This window comes from Diplotaxodon limnothrissa, linkage group LG7 (assembly GCF_057381915.1).
Source record: "Diplotaxodon limnothrissa isolate DT_005_m linkage group LG7, D_limnothrissa_male_GT1.1, whole genome shotgun sequence".
In the NCBI taxonomy this organism is placed as follows: Eukaryota; Metazoa; Chordata; class Actinopteri; order Cichliformes; family Cichlidae; genus Diplotaxodon; species Diplotaxodon limnothrissa.
Window position 1 is genome coordinate 20,432,020 of NC_140602.1, and position 11,014 is coordinate 20,443,033.

Here is an 11,014-nt window from a genome sequence, read left to right on the forward strand (position 1 = left end):
TTCATGAGTGTATGCACTCACTCCAAGAACCGTGTAATTATAAATATGAGCGTGGTGAAAGTTGGGCAGCACGCTAACGTCTTTTGTCCCTCTGTGTGCTCGTAAGGGTCTGACACTTTCACACCTTTGATTTTTTCCTCGTATCTTTTCTTTGACTTTTCATCAAGTCTGTCTTTGTACGGACCAGCATTGTTCTCCTTTTGTTTTGTACATTCCTTTTTTGTGCGGCAAAGAAAAAACAAGAAGGTATTGGAACCGGAGAATGAACGTTTTGCGGTGCTGCAAATGCTTGCATTTGATGCGGTACTTGGATTGTTTTGCCACGAGTTCACGGCATGCAATGCGCGAAAATCACGTGATTGCTAAACAAGGGGGCGGGTGCATTCGGCCTCCTCGGCTGTAATTGGTCCAGCCCAGAGTCGATCATGACCAATTGGCCAATCCAACACCTTTCATTATATATACCCTTCCTAAAAAAAAAAAAAAAAAAATTAAAAAAAATCCATCGGCCCATAAAAACAAAAAATCGCCAGTGGCCCACCGGGCAAACGCCCGGTATGCCCGATGGCCAGTCCAGCTATGACAACAACCGATCTGCTGGGATGACGAAGTGTTTGTGGGAGTAATCTGAGAGTTTATTACCTCTTTATTTATCTTTTTCCATTTTGCCTCATTTGACTAGTTTCCTGCATGTCACCTTGCACCACCACACACTCATCACCAAGCATGTTTTTTAGCAGGCACAAATCCACATCTTTTGGCATCATTGGCGTCAATGAGTAATAAACAGTTACTTCATGATTTGCTCGTTCAGTAAGTGACGACTCCCTCCCCCTACAAAAGAACACACCTGTTAGAATCTGCTTAATCCTAGCCAGCGGCCCTGCTCTCTCTGTGCTTTCTGGGGCCTGGTCTAATCCACACAAGGGCTCCGGGCCAAGGCCAGGGCAGATTAGACCCCCACCATCAATTTATCCATCCATGAACACACACCTCTGAGTCTGGCCCCTATAGCAAGTGTTTGAATTGGCCTCTTAATCCTTGGACTCAGTGGAGCCTTCCACCCGAGCACACAGCCACCTTCCCCCTCTGCCCAGACTTAATATTTATGCATCTTTTCCATACCCACTCACAAATCTGGCCCAGCCCAGCACTCACCACTCTGACCCCACCCAACCACTACCCCACTCTGCCCCCACCTCCTTTCCCACTCTGCCGCCACCTCCTTTCCCTCCCCTGGTGGGACTGAAAGCCCATTGATTTGTTGATTTCTCCCCTTTTGTCTGCAGTCGGCCGAGTGTTAACGGGACATCCAGAGTCCAGAGCGCAGTGACAGGACTTTTGGCATGGGAGATTAAGGTCCTAATCTGGGCATCTGTCAATGTCCAGTACTGCTTTTTCTTTGCCGTTTGGAGAGGGGCCTTTTCTTGAGTTATTTTCAGTGTTAATTAGCTGTTCAAGCTGAAGACCCCCTGAGAAAAAAGAAAACTCCCCAATTCAAATAGAGCATAGAGGCAGTTTACAAATAAAGCCACATGTCTGAAAGCAGTTGGGCAATAAATGAAGTTGATTGATTTCTAATGCTGGTGGTGCACTGTGTTAACAAATACATCTGTAATCCTGTGTGGGCAGTTCATTGTACTTATACCACGATGTAGTACAAACACACATCTGTGTGTATAGCTAAGGTTGTCTAAACTGTGGCAGTGTAGTTTGCAAATCAGTCCTTAGGTTATGTCCTTTATAAGTGATGGAAGAATTGTGTAACAAGGAAATTACCACCAAATTATGTGATATTACATTAAAATTATCTAATGTATGGTAAAAAAACCCAAAACAAAAGAAAAACATTAGAAAACTATATGCCACCTACACCTATATGCCTGCTCATAGGGGGTCATCTGATTGTTGGGGTTTTGTCTGTTTTTTCTGTATCATTGTTGGGTCTTTACCTCACATTATAAAGCACCTTGAGACATCTGTTGTTGTGATGTGCAGTTTAAATAAATTTCCGATTTACATAAATATAACTGCATTGAATTGAACTGACTATATCAGGGGTCTGAACCCAGGCCTCGAGGGCCGGTGTCCCTGCAGGTTTTAGATGTGTCCTTGATCCATCACAGCTGATTTAAATGGATAAATTAACTTCTCAACATGTCTTGAAGTTCCCCAGAGGCCTGGTAATGAACTAATCATGTGATTCAGGTGTGCTGACCCAATGTGAGATCTAAAACCTGCAGGGACACCGGCCCTCGTGGACTAGGATTGGGGACCCCTGGACTATATCATACAACTGTCAGGTTATAGCATTAGCAAATAGTGACCCAGGACTTAATGAGTCTATGTCTCCATCTAGTGTTGTGATATCAGATTTTCAAGTCAGTAGAGTTGAATTTGATTCGAAAGTTAAGAGATTATTTTACACAACTCATTCTTTGTGTTAGTGTTTAAGGTTTTTACATGAGCAAAAAACTGGAGGAGAATGTAAACCCAAAGCGTTTGACAGTTTCACAAGCTCAAACTGAAAGAAGGACATGGCTGAATTTTGCATGGTTTTAGAATGTAGTAGAGTTTAACTGCAACATAAATTATTGATGACATTTAGTAAAAATGAAATTTTAGGCTTTTGGAAGATCAGATATATTTCTGTGCTAGTTCTCGTGCATTTCATGCATTTATAAACTAAAGTTATGGAGAATTATTTGAACTACTTGTTTAGGCTATGAACCCTGACAGATGAGATTGAGTGAGAGAAGCTTACATCCTCATCTATTGGTAGATCAAGAGGTCGCTAAAGTATGTCTATTAAAAACAGGATTGCATTAATGCATAGAAAAACACACATTGCATTCCAAATAGTATGGCATTTATTGATCTGGGAATAAAAGAATTATCTTTTTAAGATGATCTCACAGTAAAAATAAAATTTTCACATCAGTAGCAAAGAAGCAGAAAATTCTTATTTTCAATTAGAAGTGAGTATAATACTTTTGTGATTGCTGTGCAGCAACAGTACTGTCTTTCATCAGCAACAAGGAATGATATATTTAATTGTAGATGATAAAGCACTGTGTCTTTACGTATGATGAAACTTCAAAAGCATCTGCAACAACATCATTTTTTTTTTTTAGTAAAGTAAAAAAAAAAAAATAACAGTACATGTCACATGTATAATCATGAATAAAATATTACTGTTAAAATGTATAAGGTGTATTAACAGAATTGCACTTCAAGTTGAGCATTAGTGGCTGATTTCCACAGCTGAGAATCCTGTTTGGATAAACTTAACCCGAGACGATCTTGTCACATGGCAACAGTGGGTTGACACCGATTTTCTTGGCGCATTCATTCTGCAGGAAAAATACAAAATGCTAATGAAGTTAGCATCATGCTTAAAGAGGTTTTAAATAAAGTCAGATTGTATTTAGGTAAAAATACTCTCATTTACTTTCTAGTTAAAAACATAAACTTGTGTTAATGCCAAGCTAAAACAGGACCTCTAAATCTTCCTGTAGTCTGTGTAGGTTCTCAGTCATCCAGGTTATGGTAGTCTTCAAGCATGTGAGTTGAACTGGATTTGAAAATATTTCACCTTTCATCTGAAAGGCTTCTTGAGTTCTAACAGCTGATGGGGAGTTCCCAGTATTTAACCTCTACGTTGGTTAGAAATGTTCTCATTTTGGACATGGAAGATAGACTGGTTGAGAGGAGTAAAAGAGGCTAGATTTCTATATCTACCTTGAATCAATGAATACAGTAGCCTATGACAATAGCTATCAGTTACCTGCAACACAGGCTTGAAATCCCTTCCCAGGCATTTCATCCCTCACTCACACTTTGGCTGTGTGACCTTGATGGCCCAGGGAGGGGCAGTTTCTCACAAATAAGTCACAGCTTTACTCATATGTGATGCCAGGTCATCAACTAATTTGAAGGTTGGCGGTGGATCCTTGGCTGCTCTGTTCAGCATACCTAAAATACCTTGGGCAACATACTGAACGCCATGTTACTCTCTGATGCATTCATCTGAATACGAATGTTAGATAGAAAGCACTTGGGTGTGGGAAAAAGTGCTTGTATAAATGAGTCTGAATGAGGGAATAAGGCATGTTGTATAAATTGCTTTGACTGGGTAGAAAAATGCTATATAAGAACCAGTCCATTTACCAATACCATTTAACATAGCTCATGCAACACTAGAGGTTAAATATCTGGGACTCTATCAGCTTTTCTCTAGAGCAAAATGTGTGAGTGTAACTGAAAACAGAGCAGGAGCTATTTAATTAACACTTTTTTTTCCCTGGCTCCACCAAAGAAGCACTCTCACTCAAATCAAATGGAGTATTTCCAGTAAAAGCAACAGGTCTGAAGAAAAGCATTTCATGTTGGGAGCTCTATGTGAAAAAGGACAACCTTTAGCCACTGCAGTTTAGACTAGCATGAGAACATCCCCACTTCTTAGCTTTTACCATGTATTTGACGACGTTGATGTGGTAAGGGATCCCACCCATATCCTCACATTTCTTCATGTTCATCCTCTCTGGATCTCCGGCAGCCAAAACAGGAGTGTCTAGGTCAGCCTGAAGCAGATAAGCCACAAAAAAGGAACAAAGAAAAAAAAGAAAGTATAGAGCAAGAAATTCACTTTTAATCTGCAAATGTTTGTCCCTACTTGATTTCATAAAACAAAGAAACTGTAACTACTGGATATCAACTGCATTTTTGATTAATCTTTTTTAGCATTTAATATTCCATCACTGGGATCAACTCACAGGATTCAGGTTTCTATGGATGGACAGCAGATCTGACATCCTGTCACTGAACCCGGGAGCAAAGTTCTCTGGATTGATTGCCACAAAACACTGACCCTGAAAATACGAAACAGGTGACACTGTGAGCTCATCAAACATGAACATCAAACAGAGCCTTGACGTCAGATGACCTATATCAGAGTCACTAGCTGGGCCTCTGTTTTAGATAACAGCAGTCAAACACTTCAGACTTGTGTCATGCTGATTTCTCTTCTGCTGGTACATGATGGCTGATTACTTTATGAACTTTGCCCCAGATCTAATAATCAGCACCACATTATCTGCAGTGTATTATCTATTCTAGCTACTCAAAAACTGTATTTTATCATTGCTGTGGGAGCAAAGGGGGGGTGGGGGGGTGTTTGAATTATTCTTAATAAAAAGGTGATACAACAGTTTCAACTTGTTTCTCAGTCTGTTTCATTTCACAGATAAAACAACAACATGACTTTTAGAACACTTTGTTATCAGTTTTGTCACAAGTTACATCAGGGACATGTTAAAATAGAACCAGTGTGTCCTTTGTATTTCACAACTAGGCAAAACAAGATGTACCAGGTTTGCAACACGGTCTGTTACTTTCCAAGTGCGGATGTATTTGCTGTACTGGGCACCAGCCAAGATGCCACAGAACACCTCCACCATCATTCCCAGACCATAGCCTTTGTACCCTCCTGAAGATAAAAACACAGAAAAACATATGCATGGAATAAATGTATTATACTGATCCTAGCCATCAATGGCATGTAATTCCACCAGTTCTGATAACTGGTTTCCAATTAATCTCCTATATGAGTTTCTCAGATCTGTGTATCTTGGTATAGATGAAGCACAAATCAGCCAGTTAGGGTTGTGGTTCAATTATATAGACTTAAAAAAGCAAGCAAACAAACACATATTTCACACATGAAGAATGAAAACATTCTTGACAAGATCTGTTGCTTCTGACCTGTGGCTTCACTGCCACCAACAGGCACCAGTCCTCCTCCAGTCAGCACTCTCTTGGGGTCTGTTGTAATTTTTCCCAGAGGGTCACAGCCCCAGCCCTCAGGAATGGGGTCTCCACGCCGCTCATGAAGCTCCACCTATGCACATTTATATACAGTACAAGAGAAGAATGTTTCCACATTAAAAATGTTGTTGTTTCAGTGGTCAATCACTGCTCGCTTGCATTTAATTTGTTAGCAGCTTACATGTGCAATAAACAAATATGCAGCAGTAGAGATGTTGATCTTACCTTTCCAATGGCTACTGCTGAAGTGGCCATGTCTAAAACAAAGCTGTCTCCATCTTTAGCAGGAGCCGCAACACTCATGGGGTTGGTGCCCAAAGTACACTGCAGAGTTCACAGAGTTTGAATAATGAAGATTTTATGATCAAATTCATAAATATCTTAATTAAAATGTCGTATATTGCATTAACTATGGATTCTTTTCTAAAATAGTTAATACATATACCTCTTTAGCACGTGTGGGAACCACCAGTGGTGATGTGTTGGTAAATGACATCCCCTGTGGAGTTTAGATTTTTTCTTAGAAAGTTAAACAAAAAGCAAAAGCAACTGATCATGCTATGATCTAAAGAAGCAGCTGAGAAACAAAGTCATTGACATCTATCATCCTGGAAGGAAATACAAAGCTATACTAAAACATACTAAATCTGGGCCTATAATTGAAAAATGTATTCTTTCTGGGGGAAAAAATCAACTGAAAAGGGGGAAAAAAGATCAACAGACAAACATTTCACTCACAATCATGTTTTCTTTCAGCGCCTGCATTGCATAGTATCCAGCAATGCCATAATGGTTGGAGTCTAAAAAGAAAAAGGTCACATATAAATTTAATAGCTGAACAGCAGTGGTAATGCACTGTCATTGTTTTAGTCGTCAGATTTGAGAACTATCTCTCCACTATAAATAAGTGTTGAAATATAATAATTATATTTAAAAACTCAAGATTTTATTGATGAGATCAGAGCACTTGTTCCCCTTAAATGAAAGTTTCTTAAACCTCTAAGAGCTAAATCATCATGGGCCCCAATCCTAATCAAACCCTGTGCAATCTAATTATGTAGGTTTCTTTGTTGTTTTTAATTGTTATCTTAAGTTTTGGCAGTCAGGCAACAAGGAAAGCAATAATTCTAATTTACACTCTTAAAAACTGCTTAAAGATTTATTTCTCCAAAATAGAAGTTAAGGGTAGGGTTATTATTACCAATAGTGACTTATGACTTCAGAGGGTTAATAAAGTCTAACTGAGTCTTATATACCTCACTGAGTGTTAAACAAACCAAACAGTCAACTAGTTGCTGAACAGGAATCATGCACTTATAAAGGCAAGATTTTGTATAATCAAATACTTTAGTAAATATCTATGTAAAATGAACAGGTTTTTAAACAGGGCAACAAATGACAGACATATATTGCTTGTTTAGTATAAGACCAGTTATGTCTAACATAGTGCACTATATTTTGGTTCTTACTGGAAGTAAAATGCAAACAGTTCAATAATAAATGATCTGGAAACCTGTTTAACTGTGTCGCCACTATAACATTTCCTTGAAATGGGACTCACTGTGTGCCACCACCCAGCCAATGCCAACGTCGTTGGCCTTTTTTATGGCCAGATTCATACAAAAGTTTCCCACCACCGGGCCTAAGAGATTCTTCCCATCCACCAGTGCTGTCGCTTCACTCTCCTTTTCTACCACTGGCTCACCATCCTTGGCACAGATGCCAGTTTGAATGTCCTTCACATACATGTCTGTTAAAAATATAGTGAGTACACATAAACGACACACAGACTTAAATTTAAAATTACTGCTGATGTCTCCAGCATCAGTGAGGAAAGATGCTTAGTTTTTGTGCAAATAAGACACAATGATATGTACAGTGAGGATCAAACAATGAAGCAACAATGATGAAAACACAGTTTTGAAGGAGGCTGACCCATCCTGTTGAGTCCATGGCTGTAGTGGCCCCTGTGGTCTCCTTCCACCAACACTTCAGCTAGACTGCGAGCATGATGCTGCTTGGTACCCACTGCTGTCATGCACCTCTCAATGAAGCCTTTGACCTCCACCTCGCTGATCAAACATCTGCATGGGGAACGTGATATTTAATAAGAAACATTTGAAAAAGTAGAGTAAAGATGATGATGTGATCATACTGCTTGTTTAGATATTGCATGTACTAAAAACACATTACACATATTACTTTTTTATCAGTCATATCAAATTCAACGGTCGACAGTCCAGTTATTTACTCTAACATGAACTGCTGATTTTCCTTAAATTGCAGTTTATCTTACCTAAAAATTTGAATTATATCATATAATTATATGAAATGTATTGCTTTTATTTTGTAAGGTTAAATAACCATCACCATCTTGGCTTCTTGACCTGAGTATATTTGGATGAAAGGGGTGGCTAGCTAATTTTATTAGAATGGTGCAGTGGTACTTCATTTATATAAGTGTATTAAATGCTGTGTCACTTTTGTGCAGTGAAAGACAGACATTTAGAAAGCCACAAAAAGTTCACACACCACACTCTGCAAATCTTATCAATACTTAACCATAAAAACATTTATTTATTATTTATTTTCACAAGGCTTGGGTGTATCATATTTTCTTTACCTGGTTTGTCCATGCACTACATCCAGTGGCTCATCACCACACTGGAGCATCTGAAAGTGGTTGGGCTTGCCCTGCTGCCTGTGTAATTACAACTAAATGCCAAATAGGACAAAATAAAACACACCTAACATCTATTATTGTATGTATTTTTTACTACAGGTTCATTCATTTTCATTTTATTAGCACCAGAAGTTGTTTATTTGGAAAGCATAGCTAGCATACCTTCTTTGTTCTTTCACTTTTGACACGTGGATATGAATGTGTAACACACATGACTAGGCTGTCAGCCTGTCTAGTTGTATTACAATTGTCTCCTTGATGAGCTTAATTAAATGTTTCTGTGTAACACATCTGCATCTGTGTGAGCTGAGCTGATTACATCATACATATTTTGTGTTCACCTTTGAGCCCTGCGTAAATAATTGTTTTGGCTCACTGCATCTAATTAAAAATCAGTGCACATGACCATGGCAGTCAGTTAAACTACCACAGGAGTTTTCTGCCTGATGGTCTAGCTCTCATTCAAAGACTGGAATCAAGAACAGGACATAAATAAAGTAAACTGCAAAGCTCCCCCATACTCTACACAACAGTTCCACCATGGGGATTTGTTTCCTGCCCTGTGCTAATTCAAATTTCCATTTTTGAAGTGATTGCAAAACCTGTAACCACACTGATGATATACTTGTGGTAGGACTGCCTTCAAGAGAACACCTGAGGAGTATATTGTGAACTTCAACATGGCCTGGCTTTCTTACATTAACTGGCTTGACAAAACCTAAAAGCCCAGTCAGTCATGATGTGTATCATGATTAGTGGTTATCAGTTGGTTATCAAACCTTTCTTTCCTTCCTGTAATAAAACAAGTTTGAACAACTAATGATACGTTCTGAGTGTTTAATGGTGAAAATGTAATGCTTTTCATCCTGTCGTCATTCTCATCCTCCTTTTTGCTTCTTTCAGAATCAATAAAAATAGACATAGAAATAATTTACCCTGAGACTATTTGTGATAAAAAACAAAACAAAAAAACATTTCCTTTTCTTTTGTAAAATTAATTTCCAGCAAGATATTTTCACATTCCAAGAATTACCCAAAAGAAAAAAAACAATAAAAGTAAGACAAGTTAATGAAAGTTTAACATAATTGTGTATAATGTCATTATTGTTATTTAATGCATTATTATTACTTTGATGTAAGGAGCAATTTACCATTCTTTATTTTTGGCCAGATTTTGGGCATTGCACTCAAAACTAGAGGTGCATGGACAATTCAAATATTGATAGTATTGATACCAATGCTGGTATTGGTATTGCTTAGGTTCTAGCACAATAGTATCAATACTGCGTTTCCAGGTTGCCAGCCAGTTAAATAATTATGATATTATCATTATTATCATTATTATCATTAGTAGTAGTAGTAGTATTGGAAATGAAAAATGCCTTTCAGCTTTTCAGTTTCAAAAAACATGAAATGTTGAAAGGTGTGTTTTGTTGTATTAACTAATTATTGTGGAAAGTAAAACTCACAGTAATTTAGGGGTCATTAAAATGTGTTCAGAATTCGCACATTATTTATGATTCATCAAATGAAGTCGTAGCACACTGCTCTTCCCTACATTCGCTTTATAGGTTAAAAGTATCGATATTACCAGTAATGGACAAATGCTAATGATTTGGTGGCTCGACACCAAAAAATGTAGGATGGCACAGCACCGCTGTAAGCTGACGTTTACGGTTTTTTCTCTAAAATCTAGCAATTACGAAATGTAGTGAGATGGTAGAATATTAATAAAGATGGAGACGATAGAAATACTAAAACACGGTAGAGGTAAACGTCTTTACACATAATAAATAATAAGCTACTGCATCACAAAAGCACTTTTTGTCGCAAGTCTTGCGATTATGTTAATCACAATGAAAAAAAACTCTTGGATGAGTTGCTAACTCGTCTTGGCGCACAGGTTTTTAATTCATTGACTGAATCTACAGGTGTCCTTTGACCACACTTCTAACCACGCTCCTACCTGTTCATGCTGACTTTGCTGTCCTTTCACTATGATGGTCTGTCGATCCTGGATCAGATGTGTTGGGGGTAAATCCGATGACCTGGCAACTTTCCTCTTCAAGTGCCTCAATGTTAGGAAACGCCCCGTGTGTCAAAACTATCTGTCAGGTGTCTCTGCCCGGGGAGAAGCTTTGTGATTTGGCAAGGTCGTAAACCTGCTGCTTTCGGTATTTCCATTATATCGTGTCAATTTAACCCAGAAAGCACATTCTGATCACAAGTACAAGTCAATGAGTTTGGCAAATTGACTGTTTAATATCATAAGTGTCATTGGCAATAAAATGTATTTTTCAAGAGAGATCTGGCCAAAGAGGGCAGCAGAGTGGAATCACTTTTTGGCACACCTGGCGCTTTCCGTTTTCCTGCTGTTTTAATCGCGCTCTACTTTCTGATTTCTGTCTCAAAGACCACCTCGTAAACGTCGCACCTTGCGTCCCTAATACAGAGCTTATACAGACATGTAGGTATACACATAATTTTTCTGCTTAAAAACACAAT

At 38.5% G+C, this 11,014-nt stretch overlaps 1 protein-coding gene across 1 annotated transcript; it reads right to left on the reverse strand.

Annotated features, from left to right (window-relative positions):
• Window positions 1-2,855: 2,855 nt before the first annotated feature.
• LOC146628212 (uncharacterized) lies at window positions 2,856-10,603 on the reverse strand. The gene is made up of 11 exons (XM_085359418.1): window positions 10,476-10,603; window positions 7,762-7,910; window positions 7,388-7,576; window positions 6,565-6,626; window positions 6,272-6,325; window positions 6,052-6,150; window positions 5,764-5,899; window positions 5,370-5,488; window positions 4,776-4,871; window positions 4,473-4,583; window positions 2,856-3,353 (listed from the first exon to the last, which is right to left on the reverse strand). Exons 1-11 carry the CDS (start codon window positions 10,481-10,483, stop codon window positions 3,288-3,290), a joined length of 1,089 nt encoding a protein of 362 aa, XP_085215544.1. The 5' UTR covers window positions 10,484-10,603; the 3' UTR covers window positions 2,856-3,287.
• Between the last annotated feature and the right edge of the window lie 411 nt (window positions 10,604-11,014).

What these genes read in the sequence shown, in the direction of transcription:
- LOC146628212 (XM_085359418.1), bottom strand. An exon ending in TGGTGGCAGTGAAGCCACAG is followed by an intron (nt 5,489 to 5,763) that starts GTCAGAAGCAAC and finishes TTTTATCTTCAG; the next exon opens with GAGGGTACAAAGGCTATGGT. An exon ending in TCAACGTCGTCAAATACATG is followed by an intron (nt 3,354 to 4,472) that starts GTAAAAGCTAAG and finishes TTTTTCCTGCAG; the next exon opens with AATGAATGCGCCAAGAAAAT.